The following is a 17,978-nucleotide window of genomic DNA, read 5'->3' as shown; positions in this document are numbered from 1 at the left end:
TTGGGGGATGGGAGGAGTTGACCCTAAGTTGGGGGATGGGGGGAGTTGACCCTAAGTTGGGCAATGGGAGGAGCTGACCCTAAGTTGGGGGATGGGAGGAGTTGACCCTAAGTTGGCGCGATGGGAGGAGTTGACCCTAAGTTGGGCGATGGGAGGAGTTGACCCTAAGTTGGGGGATGGGAGGAGTTGACCCTAAGTTGGGGGATGGGAGGAGTTGACCCTAAGTTGGGTGATGGGAGGAGTTGACCCTAAGTTGGGCGATGGGAGGAGTTGACCCTAAGTTGGGCGATGGGAGGAGTTGACCCTAAGTTGGGCGAAGGGAGGAGTTGACCCTAAGTTGGGCGATGGGAGGAGTTGACTCTAAGTTGGGGGATGGGAGCAGTTGACCTTAAGTTGGGCGATGGGAGGAGTTGACCCTAAGTTGGTTGATGGGAGGAGTTGACCCTAAGTTGGGCGATGGGAGGAGTTGACCCTAAGTTGGGCAATGGGAGGAGTTGACCCTAAGTTGGGCAATGGGAGGAGTTGACCCTAAGTTGGGCAATGGGAGGAGTTGACCCTAAGTTGGGCGATGGGAGGAGTTGACCATAAGTTGGGCGATGGGAGGAGTTGACCCTAAGTTGGGCAATGGGAGGAGTTGACCCTAAGTTGGGCGATGGGAGGAGTTGACCCTAAGTTGGGCAATGGGAGGAGTTGACCCGAAGTTGGGTGATGGGAGGAGTTGACCCTCAGTTGGGCGATGGGAGGAGTTGACCCTAAGTTGGGGCGATGGGATGAGTTGACACTAAGTTGGGGGATGGGAGGAGTTGACCCTAAGTTGGGGGATGGGTGGAGTTGACACTAAGTTGGGGGTCGGAGGAGTTGACCCTAAGTTGGGGCGATGGGAGGAGTTGACCCTAAGTTCGGCGATGGGAGGAGTTGACCCTAAGTTGGGCGATGGAAGGAGTTGACCCTAACTTGGGGAATGGGAGGAGTTGACCATAAGTTGGGCGAAGTGAGTAGTTGACCCTAAGTTGGGGGATGGGAAGAGTTTACCCTAAGGTGGGGGATGGGAGGAGTTGACTCTAAGTTGGGCGATGGGAGGAGTTTACCCTAAGTTGTGGGATGGGAGGAGTTGACCCTAAGTTGGTGGATGGGAGGAGTTGACCCTAAGTTGTGGGATGGGAGGAGTTGACCCTATGTTGGGGGATGGGAGGAGTTGACCCTATGTTGGGCGATGGGAGGAGTGGACCCTAAGTTGGGCGATGGGAGAAGTTGACCCTACGTTTGGCGATGGGAGGAGTTGACCCTAAGTTGGGGGATGGGAGGAGTTGACCTTAAGTTGGGCGATGGGAGGAGTTGACCCTAAGTTGGGCAGTGGGCGGAGTTGACCCTAAGTTGGGGCAATGGGAGGTGTTGATCCTAAGTTGGGGGACGGGGGGAGTTGATCATAAGTTGGGGCGATGGGAGGAGTTGACCCTAAGTTGGGGCAATGGGAGGTGTTGACCCTAAGTTGGGGGATGGGAGGAGATGATCATAAGTTGGGGCGATGGGAGGAGTTGACCCTAAGTTGGGGGATAGGAGGAGTTGACCCTAAGTTGGGCGATGGGAGGAGTTGACCCTAAGTTGGGCGATGGGAGGAGTTGACCCTAAGTTGGGCGATGGGAGGAGTTGACCCTAAGTTGGGGCAATGGGAGGATTTGACCCTAAGTTGGGGGATGGGAGGAGTTGACCCTAAGTTGGGGGATAGGAGGAGTTGACCCTAAGTTGGGCGATGGGAGGAGTTGACCCGAAGTTGGGGGATGGGAGGAGTTGACCGTAAGTTGGGGGGATGGGAGGAGTTGACCCTATGTTGGGGGATGGGAGGAGTTGACCCTAAGTTGGGGGATGGGAGTAGTTGACCCTAAGTTGGGCGATCGGAGAAGTTGACCCTAAGTTGGGCGATGGGAGGAGTTGACCCTAAGTTGGGCGATGGGAGGAGTTGACCCTAAGTTGGGGGATGGGAGGAGTTGACCCTAAGTTGGGCGATGGGAGGAGTTGACACTAAGTTGGGGGATCGGAGGAGTTGACCCTAAGTTGGGGCGAAGGGAGGAGTTGACCCTAAGTTGCGCGATGGGAGGGGTTGACCCTAGGTTGGGCGATGGGAGGAGTTGACCCTAAGTTGGGCGATGGGAGGCGTTGACCCTAACTTGGGGAATGGGAGGAGTTGACCCTAAGTTGGGCGAAGTGAGTAGTTGACCATAAGTTGGGGGATGGGAGGAGTTGACCCTAAGGTGTGGGATGGGAGGGGTTGACCCTAAGTTGGGGGATCGGAGGAGTTGACGCTAAGTTGGGGTGATGGGAGGAGTTGACCCTAAGTTGGGCGATGGGAGGAGTTGACCCTAAGTTGGGGGATGGGAGGAGTTGACCTTAAGTTGGGCGATGGGAGGAGTAGACCCTAAGTTGGGCGATGGGAGGAGTTGACCCTAAGTTGGGCAATGGGAGGAGTTGACCCTAAGTTGGCGCGATGGGAGATGTTGACCCTAAGTTGGGGGATGGGAGGAGATGATCATAAGTTGGTGCGATGGGAGGAGTTGACCCTAAGTTGGGGGATGGGAGCAGTTGACCCTAAGTTGGGGGATGGGAGCAGTTGACCTTAAGTTGGGCGATGGGAGGAGTTGACCCTAAGTTGGGTGATGGGAGGAGTTGACCCTAAGTTGGGCGATGGGAGGAGTTGACCCTAAGTTGGGCGATGGGAGGAGTTGACCCTAAGTTGGGCGAAGGGAGGAGTTGACCCTAAGTTGGGCGATGGGAGGAGTTGACCCTAAGTTGGGCGATGGGAGGAGTTGACCCTAAGTTGGGCAATGGGAGGAGTTGACCCTAAGTTGGGCGATGGGAGGAGTTGACCCTAAGTTGGGCGATGGGAGGAGTTGACCCTAAGTTGGGGGATGGGAGGAGTTGAGACTAAGTTGGGGGATCGGAGGAGTTGACCCTAAGTTGGGCGATGGGAGGAGTTGACCCTAAGTTGGGTGATGGGAGGAGTTGACCCTAAGTTGGGCGATGGGAGGAGTTGACCCTAAGTTGGGGGATGGGAGGAGTTGACCCTAAGTTGGGGCGATGGGAGGAGTTGACCCTAAGTTGGGCGATGGGAGGAGTTGACCATAAGTTGGGCGATGGAAGGAGTTGACCCGAAGTTGGGCAATGGGAGGAGTTGACCATAAGTTGGGGAATGGGAGGAGTTGACCATAAGTTGGGCGAAGTGAGTAGTTGACCCTAAGTTGGGGGATGGGAAGAGTTTACCCTAAGGTGGGGGATGGGAGGAGTTGACCCTAAGTTGGGCAATGGGAGGAGTTGACCCAAAGTTGGGCGATGGGAGGAGTTGACCCGAAGTTGGGCAATGGGAGGAGTTGACCCTAAGTTGGGCGATGGGAGGAGTTGACCCTAAGTTGGGCAATGGGAGGAGTTGACCCTAAGTTGGGCGATGGGAGGAGTTGACCCTAAGTTGGGGGATGGGAGGAGTTGACCCTAAGTTGGGCGATGGGAGGAGTTGACCCTAAGTTAGGGGATCGGAGGAGTTGACCCTAAGTTGGGGTGATGGGAGGAGTTGACCCTAAGTTGGGCGATGGGACGAGTTGACCCTAAGTTGGGCGATGGGAGGAGTTGACCCTAAGTTGGGGCGATGGGAAGATTTGACCCTAAGTTGGGGGATGGGAGGAGTTGACCCTAAGTTGGGGGATAGGAGGAGTTGACCCTAAGTTGGGTGATGGGAGGAGTTGACCCTAAGTTGGGCGATGGGAGGAGTTGACCCTAAGTTGGGGAATGGGAGGAGTTGACCCTAAGTTGGGGGATGGGAGGAGTTGACCCTAAGTTGGGGGATGGGAGGAGTTGACCCTAAGTTGGGGCGATGGGAGGAGTTGACCCTAAGTTGGGTGATGGGAGGAGTTGACCCTAAGTTGGGTGATGGGAGGAGTTGACCCTAAGTTGGGGCGATGGGAGGAGTTGACCCTAAGTTGGGGCGATGGGAGGAGTTGACCCTAAGTTGGGGGATGGGAGGAGTTGACCCTAAGTTGGGTGATGGGAGGAGTTGACCCTAAGTTGGGGGATGGGAGGAGTTGACCCTAAGTTGGGTGATGGGAGGAGTTGACCCTAAGTTGGGGCGATGGGAGGAGTTGACCCTAAGTTGGGCGATGGGAGGAGTTGACCCTAAGTTGGGTGATGGGAGGAGTTGACCCTAAGTTGGGGCGATGGGAGGAGTTGACCCTAAGTTGGGGAATGGGAGGAGTTGACCCTAAGTTGGGGGATGGGAGGAGTTGACCCTAAGTTGGGGGATGGGAGGAGTTGACCCTAAGTTGGGCGATGGGAGGAGTTGACCCTAAGTTGCGGCGATGGGAGGAGTTGACCCTAAGTTGGGCGATGGGAGGAGTTGACCCTAAGTTGGGCGAAGGGAGGAGTTGACACTAAGTTGGGGAATGGGAGGTGTTGACCCTAAGTTGGGGTGATGGGAGGAGTTGACCTGAAGTTGAGGCGATGGGAGGAGTTGACCCTAAGTTGGGGAATGGGAAGAGTTGACCCTAAGTTGGGGAATGGGAGGAGTTGACCCTAAGTTGGGGTGATGGGAGGAGTTGACCTGAAGTTGAGGCGATGGGAGGAGTTGACCCTAAGTTGGGCGATGGGACGAGTTGACCCTAAGTTGGGCGATGGGAGGAGTTGACCCTAGGTTGGGCGATGGGAGGAGTTGACCCTAAGTTGGGGCGATGGGAAGATTTGACCCTAAGTTGGGGGATGGGAGGAGTTGACCCGAAGTTGGGCGATGGGAGGAGTTGACCCTAAGTTGGGGCGATGGGAAGATTTGACCCTAAGTTGGGCGATGGGAGGAGTTGACCCTAAGTTGGGGGATGGGAGGAGTTGACCCTAAGTTTGGGCGATGGGAGGAGTTGACCCGAAGTTGGGCGATGGGAGGAGTTGACCCTAAGTTGGGCGATGGGAGGAGTTGACCCTAAGTTGGGCGATGGGAGGAGTTGACTCTAAGTTGGGGGATGGGAGCAGTTGACCCTAAGTTGGTTGATGGGAGGAGTTGACCCTAAGTTGGGCAATGGGAGGAGTTGACCCTAAGTTGGGCGATGGGAGGAGTTGACCCTAAGTTGGGCACTGGGAGGAGTTGACCCTAAGTTGGGCGATGGGAGGAGTTGACCCTAAGTTGGGCAATGGGAGGAGTTGACCCTAAGTTGGGTGATGGGAGGTTTTGACCCTAAGTTGGGCGATGGGAGGAGTTGACCCTAAGTTGGGGCGATGGGAGGAGTTGACCCTAAGTTGGGGGATAGGAGGAGTTGACCCTAAGTTGGGCGATGGGAGGAGTTGACCCTAAGTTGGGCGATGGGAGGAGTTGACCCTAAGTTGGGCGATGGGAGGAGTTGACCCTAAGTTGGGGCAATGGGAGGATTTGACCCTAAGTTGGGGGATGGGAGGAGTTGACCCTAAGTTGGGCGATGGGAGGAGTTGACCTAAGTTGGGCGATGGGAGGAGTTGACCCTAAGTTGGGGCGATGGGAGGAGTTGACCCTATGTTGGGGGATGGGAGGAGTTGACCCTAAGTTGGGGGATGGGAGTAGTTGACCCTAAGTTGGGCGATCGGAGGAGTTGACCCTAAGTTGTGCGATGGGAGGAGTTGACCCTAAGTTGGGGTGATGGGAGGAGTTGACCCTATGTTGGGGCAATGGGAGGAGTTGACCCTAAGTTGGGGCAATGGGAGGAGTTGAGCCTAAGTTTTGCGATGGGAGGAGTTGACCCTAAGTTGGGGGATGGGAGGAGTTGACCCTAAGTTGGGCGATGGGAGGAGATGACCCTAAGTTGGGGGATGGGGGGAGTTGACCCTAAGTTGGGGAATGGGAGGAGTTGACCCTATGTTTGGGCGATGGGAGGAGTTGACCCTAAGTTGGGCGATGGGAGGAGTTGATCCTAAGTTGGACGATGGGAGGAGTTGACCCTAAGTTGGGCAATGGGAGGAGTTGACCCTAAGTTGGGGGATGCGAGGAGTTGACCCTAAGTTGTGGGATGGGAGGAGTTGACCCTAAGTTGGGGGATCGGAGGAGTTGACCCTAAGTTGGGGCAGTGGGAGGAGTTGACTCCAAGTTGGGCGATGGGAGGAGTTGACCCTAAGTTGGGGGATGGGTGGAGTTGACCATAAGTTGGGGCGATGGGAGGAGTTGACTCTAAGTTGGGCGATGGGAGGAGTTGACCCTAAGTTGGGGGATGGAAGGAGTTGACCCTTAGTTGGGGGATGGGAGGAGTTGACCCTAAGTTGGGCGATGGGAGGAGTTGACCCTAAGTTGGGCGATGGGAGGAGTTGACCCTAAGTTGGGCGATGGGAGGAGTTGACCCTAAGTTGGGGGATGGGAGGAGTTGACCCTAAGTTGGGCGAAGGGAGGAGTTGACCATAAGTTGGGGGTTGGGAGGAGTTTACCCTAAGGTGTGGGATGGGAGGGGTTGACCCTAAGTTGGGGGATCGGAGGAGTTGACGCTAAGTTGGGGTGATGGGAGGAGTTGACCCTAAGTTGGGCGATGGGAGGAGCTGACCCTAAGTTGGGGGATGGGAGGAGTTGACCCTAAGTTGGGGGATAGGAGGAGTTGACCCTAAGTTGGGGGATGGGATGAGTTGACCCTAAGTTGGGGCGATGGGAGGAGTTGACCCTAAGTTGGGGGATGGGAGGAGTTGACCCTAAGTTGGGGGATGGGAGTAGTTGACCCTAAGTTGGGCGATGGGAGGAGTTGACCCTAAGTTGGGGGATTGGAGGAGTTGACCCTAAGTTGGGCGATGGGAGGAGTTGACCCTAAGTTGGGGGATGGGCGGAGTTAACCCTAAGTTGGGGGATGGGAGGAGTTGACCCTAAGTTGGGCGATCGGAGGAGTTGACCCTAAGTTGGGCGATCGGAGGAGTTGACCCTAAGTTGGGCGATGGGCGGAGTTAACCCTAAGTTGGGGGATGGGAGGAGTTGACCCTAAGTTGGGGGATGGGAGGAGTTGACCCTAAGTTGGGCGATGGGAGGAGTTGACCCTAAGTTGGGCGATGGGAGGAGTTGACCCTAAGTTTGGGCGATGGGAGGAGTTGACCCTAAGTTGGGCGATGGGAGGAGTTGACCCTAAGTTGGGGGATGGAAGGAGTTGACCCTAAGCTGGGGAATGGGAAGAGTTGACCCTAAGTTGGGGAATGGGAGGAGTTGACCCTAAGTTGGGGCGATGGGAGGAGCTGACCCTAAGTTGGGGGATGGGAGGAGTTGACCCTAAGTTGGGCGATGGGAGGAGTTGACCCTAAGTTGGGGGATGGGAGGAGTTGATCCTAAGTTGGGGGATGGGAGGAGTTGACCCTAAGTTGGGCGATGGGAGGAGTTGACCCTAAGTTGGGTGATGGGAGGAGTTGACCCTAAGTTGGGCGATGGGAGGAGTTGACCCTAAGTTGGGCGATGGGAGGAGTTGACCCTAAGTTGGGCGAAGGGAGGAGTTGACCCTAAGTTGGGCGATGGGAGGAGTTGACCCTAGGTTGGGGGATGGGAGGAGTTGACCCTAAGTTGGGCGATGGGAGGAGTTGACCCTAAGTTGGGCGATGGGAGGAGTTGACCCTAAGTTGGGCGATGGGAGGAGTTGACCCTAAGTTGGGCGATGGGAGGAGTTGACTCTAAGTTGGGGGATGGGAGCAGTTGACCCTAAGTTGGTTGATGGGAGGAGTTGACCCTAAGTTGGGCAATGGGAGGAGTTGACCCTAAGTTGGGCGATGGGAGGAGTTGACCCTAAGTTGGGCACTGGGAGGAGTTGACCCTAAGTTGGGCGATGGGAGGAGTTGACCCTAAGTTGGGCGATAGGAGGAGTTGACCCTAAGTTGGGCAATGGGAGGAGTTGACCCTAAGTTGGGTGATGGGAGGTTTTGACCCTAAGTTGGGCGATGGGAGGAGTTGACCCTAAGTTGGGGCGATGGGAGGAGTTGACCCTAAGTTGGGGGATAGGAGGAGTTGACCCTAAGTTGGGCGATGGGAGGAGTTGACCCTAAGTTGGGCGATGGGAGGAGTTGACCCTAAGTTGGGCGATGGGAGGAGTTAACCCTAAGTTGGGGCAATGGGAGGATTTGACCCTAAGTTGGGGGATGGGAGGAGTTGACCCTAAGTTGGGCGATGGGAGGAGTTGACCTAAGTTGGGCGATGGGAGGAGTTGACCCTAAGTTGGGGCGATGGGAGGAGTTGACCCTATGTTGGGGGATGGGAGGAGTTGACCCTAAGTTGGGGGATGGGAGTAGTTGACCCTAAGTTGGGCGATCGGAGGAGTTGACCCTAAGTTGTGCGATGGGAGGAGTTGACCCTAAGTTGGGGTGATGGGAGGAGTTGACCCTATGTTGGGGCAATGGGAGGAGTTGACCCTAAGTTGGGGCAATGGGAGGAGTTGAGCCTAAGTTTTGCGATGGGAGGAGTTGACCCTAAGTTGGGGGATGGGAGGAGTTGACCCTAAGTTGGGCGATGGGAGGAGATGACCCTAAGTTGGGGGATGGGGGGAGTTGACCCTAAGTTGGGGAATGGGAGGAGTTGACCCTATGTTTGGGCGATGGGAGGAGTAGACCCTAAGTTGGGCGATGGGAGGAGTTGATCCTAAGTTGGACGATGGGAGGAGTTGACCCTAAGTTGGGCAATGGGAGGAGTTGACCCTAAGTTGGGGGATGCGAGGAGTTGACCCTAAGTTGTGGGATGGGAGGAGTTGACCCTAAGTTGGGGGATCGGAGGAGTTGACCCTAAGTTGGGGCAGTGGGAGGAGTTGACTCCAAGTTGGGCGATGGGAGGAGTTGACCCTAAGTTGGGGGATGGGTGGAGTTGACCATAAGTTGGGGCGATGGGAGGAGTTGACTCTAAGTTGGGCGATGGGAGGAGTTGACCCTAAGTTGGGGGATGGAAGGAGTTGACCCTTAGTTGGGGGATGGGAGGAGTTGACCCTAAGTTGGGCGATGGGAGGAGTTGACCCTAAGTTGGGCGATGGGAGGAGTTGACCCTAAGTTGGGCGATGGGAGGAGTTGACCCTAAGTTGGGGGATGGGATGAGTTGACCCTAAGTTGGGGCGATGGGAGGAGTTGACCCTAAGTTGGGGGATGGGAGGAGTTGACCCTAAGTTGGGGGATGGGAGTAGTTGACCCTAAGTTGGGCGATGGGAGGAGTTGACCCTAAGTTGGGGGATTGGAGGAGTTGACCCTAAGTTTTGCGATGGGAGGAGTTGACCCTAAGTTGGGGGATGGGAGGAGTTGACCCTAAGTTGGGCGATGGGCGGAGTTGACCCTAAGTTGGGCGATGGGAGGAGTTAACCCTAAGTTGGGGGATGGGAGGAGTTGACCCTAAGTTGGGCGATCGGAGGAGTTGACCCTAAGTTGGGCGATGGGCGGAGTTGACCCTAAGTTGGGGGATGGGAGGAGTTGACCCTAAGTTGGGGGATGGGAGGAGTTGACCCTAAGTTGGGCGATGGGAGGAGTTGACCCTAAGTTTGGGCGATGGGAGGAGTTGACCCTAAGTTGGGCGATGGGAGGAGTTGACCCTAAGTTGGGGGATGGAAGGAGTTGACCCTAAGCTGGGGCGATGGGAGGAGTTGACCCTAAGTTGGGGGATGGGAAGAGTTGACCCTAAGTTGGGGAATGGGAGGAGTTGACCCTAAGTTGGGGCGATGGGAGGAGCTGACCCTAAGTTGGGGCGATGGGAGGAGTTGACCCTAAGTTGGGCGATGGGAGGAGTTGACCCTAAGTTGGGGGATGGGAGGAGTTGACCCTAAGTTGGGGGATGGGAGGAGTTGACCCTAAGTTGGGGGATGGGAGGAGTTGACCCTAAGTTGGGCGATGGGAGGAGTTGACCCTAAGTTGGGTGATGGGAGGAGTTGACCCTAAGTTGGGCGATGGGAGGAGTTGACCCTAAGTTGGGCGATGGGAGGAGTTGACTCTAAGTTGGGGCGATGGGAGGAGTTGACCCTAAGTTGGGGGATGGGAGTAGTTGACCCTAAGTTGGGGGATGGGAGGAGTTGACCCTAAGTTGGGCGATGGGAGGAGTTGACCCTAAGTTGGGGGATGGGAGGAGTTGACCCTAAGTTGGGCGATGGGAGGAGTTGACCCTAAGTTGGGGGATTGGAGGAGTTGACCCAAAGTTTGGGCGATGGGAGGAGTTGACCCTAAGTTGGGCGATGGGAGGAGTTGACCCTAAGTTGGGGGATGGAAGGAGTTGACCCTAAGTTGGGGAATGGGAGGAGTTGACCCTAAGTTGGGGCGATGGGAGGAGCTGACCCTAAGTTGTGCGATGGGAGGAGTTGACCCTAAGTTGGGGGATGGAAGGAGTTGACCCTAAGTTGGGGGATGGAAGGAGTTGACCCTAAGTTGGGGGATGGGAAGAGTTGACCCTAAGTTGGGGGATGGGAAGAGTTGACCCTAAGTTGGGGAATGGGAGGAGTTGACCCTAAGTTGGGGGATGGGAAGAGTTGACCCTAAGTTGGGGAATGGGAGGAGTTGACCCTAAGTTGGGGCGATGGGAGGAGCTGACCCTAAGTTGGGGGATGGGAGGAGTTGACCCTAAGTTGGGGCGATGGGAGGAGCTGACCCTAAGTTGGGGGATGGGAGGAGTTGACCCTAAGTTGCGGCGATGGGAGGAGTTGACCCTAAGTTGGGCGATGGGAGGAGTTGACCCTAAGTTGGGGGATGGGAGGAGTTGACCCTAAGTTGGGCGATGGGAGGAGTTGACCCTAAGTTGGGCGATGGGAGGAGTTGACCCTAAGTTGGGCGATGGGAGGAGTTGACCCTAAGTTGGGGCGATGGGAGGAGTTGACCCTAAGTTGGGCGATGGGAGGAGTTGACCCTAAGTTGGGCGAAGGGAGGAGTTGACCCTAAGTTGGGCGATGGGAGGAGTTGACCCTAAGTTGGGGCGATGGGAGGAGTTGACCCTAAGTTGGTTGATGGGAGGAGTTGACCCTAAGTTGGGCAATGGGAGGAGTTGACCCTAAGTTGGGCACTGGGAGGAGTTGACCCTAAGTTGGGGGATGGGAGGAGTTGACCCTAAGTTGGGCAATGGGAGGAGTTGACCCTAAGTTGGGTGATGGGAGGTTTTGACCCTAAGTTGGGCGATGGGAGGAGTTGACCCTAAGTTGGGGCGATGGGAGGAGTTGACCCTAAGTTGGGGGATAGGAGGAGTTGACCCTAAGTTGGGCGATGGGAGGAGTTGACCCTAAGTTGGGCGATGGGAGGAGTTGACCCTAAGTTGGGGGATGGGAGGAGTTGACCCTAAGTTGGGGCAATGGGAGGATTTGACCCTAAGTTGGGGGATGGGAGGAGTTGACCCTAAGTTGGGCAATGGGAGGAGTTGACCCTAAGTTGGGCGATGGGAGGAGTTGACCCTAAGTTGGGGGATAGGAGGAGTTGACCCTAAGTTGGGCGATGGGAGGAGTTGACCTAAGTTGGGCGATGGGAGGAGTTGACCCTAAGTTGGGGCGATGGGAGGAGTTGACCCTATGTTGGGGGATGGGAGGGGTTGACCCTATGTTGGGGGATGGGAGGAGTTGACCCTATGTTGGGGGATGGGAGGAGTTGACCCTATGTTGGGGGATGGGAGGAGTTGACCCTAAGTTGGGGGATGGGAGTAGTTGACCCTAAGTTGGGCGATGGGAGGAGTTGACCCTATGTTGGGGGATGGGAGGAGTTGACCCTAAGTTGGGGGATGGGAGGAGTTGACCCTAAGTTGGGGGATGGGAGGAGTTGACCCTATGTTGGGGGATGGGAGGAGTTGACCCTAAGTTGGGCGATGGGAGGAGTTGACCCTATGTTGGGGGATGGGAGGAGTTGACCCTATGTTGGGGGATGGGAGGAGTTGACCCTATGTTGGGGGATGGGAGGAGTTGACCCTAAGTTGGGGGATGGGAGGAGTTGACCCTATGTTGGGGGATGGGAGGAGTTGACCCTAAGTTGGGCGATGGGAGGAGTTGACCCTAAGTTGGGGGATCGGAGGAGTTGACCCTAAGTTGTGCGATGGGAGGAGTTGACCCTAAGTTGGGGTGATGGGAGGAGTTGACCCTATGTTGGGGCAATGGGAGGAGTTGACCCTAAGTTGGGGCAATGGGAGGAGTTGACCCTAAGTTTTGCGATGGGAGGAGTTGACCCTAAGTTGGGGGATCGGAGGAGTTGACCCTAAGTTGTGCGATGGGAGGAGTTGACCCTAAGTTGGGGTGATGGGAGGAGTTGACCCTATGTTGGGGCAATGGGAGGAGTTGACCCTAAGTTGGGGCAATGGGAGGAGTTGACCCTAAGTTTTGCGATGGGAGGAGTTGACCCTAAGTTGGGGGATGGGAGGAGTTGACCCTAAGTTGGGCGATGGGAGGAGTTGACCCTAAGTTGGGGGATGGGGGGAGTTGACCCTAAGTTGGGGAATGGGAGGAGTTGACCCTAAGTTGGGCGATGGGAGGAGTTGACCCTAAGTTGGGGGATGGGAGGAGTTGACCCAAGTTGGGGCGATGGGAGGAGTTGACCCTAAGTTGGGGCAATGGGAGGAGTTGACCCTAAGTTGGGCGATGGGAGGAGTTGACCCTAAGTTGGGCGATGGGAGGAGTTGACCCTAAGTTGGGGGATGGGAGGAGTTGACCCTAAGTTGGGTGATGGGAGGAGTTGACCCTAAGTTGGGGAATGGGAGGAGTTGACCCTAAGTTGGGGGATGGGAGGAGTTGACCCTAAGTTTGGGGATGGGTGGAGTTCACCCTAAGTTGGGGGATGGGAGGAGTTGACCCTAAGTTGGGGGATGGGAGGAGTTGACCCTAAGTTGGGGGATGGGTGGAGTTCACCCTAAGTTGGGGGATGGGAGGAGTTGACCCTAAGTTGGGGGATGGGAGGAGTTGACCCTAAGTTGGGCAATGGGAGGAGTTGACCCTAAGTTGGGGGATGCGAGGAGTTGACCCTAAGTTGTGGGATGGGAGGAGTTGACCCTAAGTTGGGGGATCGGAGGAGTTGACCCTAAGTTGGGGCAGTGGGAGGAGTTGACTCCAAGTTGGGCGATGGGAGGAGTTGACCCTAAGTTGGGGGATGGGTGGAGTTGACCATAAGTTGGGGCGATGGGAGGAGTTGACTCTAAGTTGGGCGATGGGAGGAGTTGACCCTAAGTTGGGGGATGGGAGGAGTTGATCCTAAGTTGGACGATGGGAGGAGTTGACCCTAAGTTGGGCAATGGGAGGAGTTGACCCTAAGTTGGGGGATGCGAGGAGTTGACCCTAAGTTGTGGGATGGGAGGAGTTGACCCTAAGTTGGGGGATCGGAGGAGTTGACCCTAAGTTGGGGCAGTGGGAGGAGTTGACTCCAAGTTGGGCGATGGGAGGAGTTGACCCTAAGTTGGGGGATGGGTGGAGTTGACCATAAGTTGGGGCGATGGGAGGAGTTGACTCTAAGTTGGGCGATGGGAGGAGTTGACCCTAAGTTGGGGGATGGAAGGAGTTGACCCTTAGTTGGGGGATGGGAGGAGTTGACCCTAAGTTGGGCGATGGGAGGAGTTGACCCTAAGTTGGGCGATGGGAGGAGTTGACCCTAAGTTGGGCGATGGGAGGAGTTGACCCTAAGTTGGGGGATGGGAGGAGTTGACCCTAAGTTGGGCGAAGGGAGGAGTTGACCATAAGTTGGGGGTTGGGAGGAGTTTACCCTAAGGTGTGGGATGGGAGGGGTTGACCCTAAGTTGGGGGATCGGAGGAGTTGACCCTAAGTTGGGCGATGGGAGGAGTTGACCCTAAGTTGGGGGATAGGAGGAGTTGACCCTAAGTTGGGCGATGGGAGGAGTTGACCCTAAGTTGGGGGATGGGATGAGTTGACCCTAAGTTGGGGCGATGGGAGGAGTTGACCCTAAGTTGGGGGATGGGAGGAGTTGACCCTAAGTTGGGGGATGGGAGGAGTTGACCCTAAGTTGGGGGATTGGAGGAGTTGACCCTAAGTTGGGCGATGGGAGGAGTTGACCCTAAGTTGGGGGATGGGCGGAGTTAACCCTAAGTTGGGGGATGGGAGGAGTTGACCCTAAGTTGGGCGATCGGAGGAGTTGACCCTAAGTTGGGCGATGGGCGGAGTTAACCCTAAGTTGGGGGATGGGAGGAGTTGACCCTAAGTTGGGGGATGGGAGGAGTTGACCCTAAGTTGGGCGATGGGAGGAGTTGACCCTAAGTTGGGCGATGGGAGGAGTTGACCCTAAGTTGGGGGATGGAAGGAGTTGACCCTAAGCTGGGGAATGGGAAGAGTTGACCCTAAGTTGGGGAATGGGAGGAGTTGACCCTAAGTTGGGGCGATGGGAGGAGCTGACCCTAAGTTTGGGCGATGGGAGGAGTTGACCCTAAGTTGGGGGATGGGAGGAGTTGACCCTAAGTTTGGGCGATGGGAGGAGTTGACCCTAAGTTGGGCGATGGGAGGAGTTGACCCTAAGTTGGGGGATGGAAGGAGTTGACCCTAAGCTGGGGAATGGGAAGAGTTGACCCTAAGTTGGGGAATGGGAGGAGTTGACCCTAAGTTGGGGCGATGGGAGGAGCTGACCCTAAGTTGGGGCGATGGGAGGAGTTGACCCTAAGTTGGGCGATGGGAGGAGTTGATCCTAAGTTGGGGGATGGGAGGAGTTGACCCTAAGTTGGGCGATGGGAGGAGTTGACCCTAAGTTGGGTGATGGGAGGAGTTGACCCTAAGTTGGGCGATGGGAGGAGTTGACCCTAAGTTGGGCGATGGGAGGAGTTGACCCTAAGTTGGGCGAAGGGAGGAGTTGACCCTAAGTTGGGCGATGGGAGGAGTTGACCCTAAGTTGGGCGATGGGAAGAGTTGACCCTAAGTTGGGCGATGGGAGGAGTTGACCCTAAGTTGGGGGATGGGAGGAGTTGACCCTAAGTTGGGGGATGGGAGGAGTTGACCCTAAGTTGGGGGATGGGAGTAGTTGACCCTAAGTTGGGCGATGGGAGGAGTTGACCCTAAGTTGGGGGATTGGAGGAGTTGACACTAAGTTGGGCGATGGGAGGAGTTGACCCTAAGTTGGGGGATGGGAGTAGTTGACCCTAAGATGGGCGATCGGAGGAGTTGACCCTAAGTTGGGGGATGGGAGGAGTTGACCCAAAGTTTGGGCGATGGGAGGAGTTGACCCTAAGTTGGGCGATGGGAGGAGTTGACCCTAAGTTGGGGGATGGAAGGAGTTGACCCTAAGCTGGGGAATGGGAAGAGTTGACCCTAAGTTGGGGAATGGGAGGAGTTGACCCTAAGTTGGGGCGATGGGAGGAGCTGACCCTAAGTTGGGGGATGGGAGGAGTTGACCCTAAGTTGGGGCGATGGGAGGAGCTGACCCTAAGTTGGGCAATGGGAGGAGTTGACCCTAAGTTGGGGGATGGGAGTAGTTGACCCTAAGTTGGGCGATCGGAGGAGTTGACCCTAAGTTGTGCGATGGGAGGAGTTGACCCTAAGTTGGGGTGATGGGAGGAGTTGACCCTATGTTGGGGCAATGGGAGGAGTTGACCCTAAGTTGGGGCAATGGGAGGAGTTGACCCTAAGTTTTGCGATGGGAGGAGTTGACCCTAAGTTGGGCGATCGGAGGAGTTGACCCTAAGTTGTGCGATGGGAGGAGTTGACCCTAAGTTGGGGCAATGGGAGGAGTTGACCCTAAGTTTTGCGATGGGAGGAGTTGACCCTAAGTTGGGCGATGGGAGGAGTTGACCCTAAGTTGGGGTGATGGGAGGAGTTGACCCTATGTTGGGGCAATGGGAGGAGTTGACCCTAAGTTGGGGCAATGGGAGGAGTTGACCCTAAGTTTTGCGATGGGAGGAGTTGACCCTAAGTTGGGGGATGGGAGGAGTTGACCCTAAGTTGGGCGATGGGAGGAGTTGACCCTAAGTTGGGGGATGGGGGGAGTTGACCCTAAGTTGGGGAATGGGAGGAGTTGACCCTAAGTTGGGCGATGGGAGGAGTTGACCCTAAGTTGGGGGATGGGAGGAGTTGACCCAAGTTGGGGCGATGGGAGGAGTTGACCCTAAGTTGGGGCAATGGGAGGAGTTGACCCTAAGTTGGGCGATGGGAGGAGTTGACCCTAAGTTGGGGGATGGGAGGAGTTGACCCTAAGTTGGGGGATGGGAGGTGTTGACCCTAAGTTGGGCGATGGGAGGAGTTGACCCTAAGTTGGGGGATGGGAGGAGTTGACCCTAAGTTGGGTGATGGGAGGAGTTGACCCTAAGTTGGGGCGATGGGAGGAGTTGACCCTAAGTTTGGGGATGGGGCGAGTTGACCCTAAGTTGGGCGATGGGAGGAGTTGACCCTAAGTTGGGCGATGGGAGGAGTTGACCCTAAGTTGGGGCGATGGGAGGAGTTGACCCTAAGTTGGGGGATGGGAGGAGTTGACCCTAAGTTGGGGGATGGGAGGAGTTGACCCTAAGTTGGGGGATGGGAGGAGTTGACCCTAAGTTGGGGGATGGGAGGAGTTGACCCTAAGTTGGGGGATGGGTGGAGTTCACCCTAAGTTGGGGGATGGGAGGAGTTGACCCTAAGTTGGGGGATGGGAGGAGTTGACCCTAAGTTGGGTGATGGGAGGAGTTGACCCTAAGTTGGGCGATGGGAGGAGTTGACCCTATGTTGCGGGGGTAGTACGTTCCCGTTGAGCAGACCTGCACCTAGTCCAGCGTCAGTGTTACCGCGGCGTTGACCTGTCTGTTGAAATCCGCAGGTGACCGCATTCAGCGTCGACCTCAACAGCACAGTGCCCGGCTACCCCAAGAGAATCGTGGACGTGTTTCCGCCGGTGGTCAGGGGCAACCACCCCCTGGGGAACCTGGACGCAGTTTACTACTCCTACACCCACGCCACCATCTTCGTCTTCAAGGACACTGTCTTCTGGAGGGTCATCAGCGAGCGGGACCGCGAAGGGAACACCTCGCTCCCCCTCAACGGTCTACTGCCCCGGGGACGCATCGCCGAGCACTGGTTCGACATCTGTGAGGTGGATGGTTCCAGAACACCAGGGCACCAATAGGATGGGAAAATTGGGGCCCGAGGGTGGGAGAGCCACTCCCCGATAGGAGCGCACCGGATTTAACTGACTCCACTCCACTCGTCAACCGACAAAGCAGATCGACGTACGGGCTCAACAGCAAACTGATTATGCAATGCTGACCTCTGAACTTTCACCCCTGCGCTACCAAGTTCAAACCCTCCTCTTCTTTATTTTACGAGTGTGCTTTTGTGCACCTCAGTATGTACAAGTTCAGGCCAGGGACCTGCAGTGAGCTTCATGTTACTGCCCTTTACACCTCTGTCAAACTTCACCAACCACGCCTTATTTAACAGGGTTAGGGTCCAGCAGGTCAAGGGTTCACTCAACAACGGGCAACTCTGTGAGTACTTCAGTGTCCTCCATTTTCACTCAGAGCGCCTGTACATTGGGAGGCTTTGTTCTGTATCTAACCCACGCTGTACCTGCCGTGGGAGTGTTTGATGGGACAGTGTAGAGGGAGCTTTACTCTGTATCTAACCCCGTGCTGTACCTGCCCTGGGAGTGTTTGATGGGACAGTGTAGAGGGAGCTTTACTCTGTATCTAACCCGTGCTGTACCTGCCCTGGGCGTGTTTGATGGGACAGTGTAGAGGGAGCTTTACTCTGTATCTAACCCGTGCTGCACCTGCCCCGGGAGTGCTTGATGGGACAGTGTAGAGGGAGCTTTACTCTGTATCTAATCCGTGCTGTACCTGCCCCGGGAGTGTTTGATGGGACAGTGTAGAAGGAGATTTACTCTGTATCTAACCCGTGCTGTACCTGCCCCAGGAGTGTTTGATAGGACAGTGTAGAGGGAGCTTTACTCTGTATCTAACCCGTGCTGTACCTGCCCTGGGAGTGTGTGATGGATCAGTGTAGAGGCAGCTTTACTCTGTTTCTAAGTCGTGCTATACCTGCCCTGGGAGTGTTTGATGGGACAGTGTAGAAGGAGCTTTACTCTGTATCTCACCCGTGCTGTACCTGCCCTGGGAGTGTTTGATAGGTTAGTGTAGAGGGAGCTTTCC

General features: G+C 55.8%; 1 protein-coding gene across 1 annotated transcript in view; it reads left to right on the top strand.

Moving 5' to 3' along the window:
- LOC147123835 (uncharacterized) overlaps positions 1–17,715 on the top strand; it is a 57,528-nt gene extending 39,813 nt beyond the window's left edge. Inside the window, exon 7 of the mRNA XM_085976360.1 lies at positions 16,649–17,715. Within this exon, the coding sequence (XP_085832486.1) occupies positions 16,649–16,954 (306 nt within the window). The 3' untranslated portion in view covers positions 16,955–17,715. The remainder of the gene's footprint in view (positions 1–16,648) is intronic.
- Positions 17,716–17,978: the final 263 nt, after the last annotated feature.

This window comes from Somniosus microcephalus, chromosome 2, assembly GCF_052327205.1.
Source record: "Somniosus microcephalus isolate GS21.2 chromosome 2, FLI_Smic_1.0, whole genome shotgun sequence".
NCBI lineage: Eukaryota > Metazoa > Chordata > Chondrichthyes > Squaliformes > Somniosidae > Somniosus > Somniosus microcephalus.
Note: the sequence above shows the minus strand (reverse complement) of the source record. Positions and strands in the feature narration are given on the sequence as shown.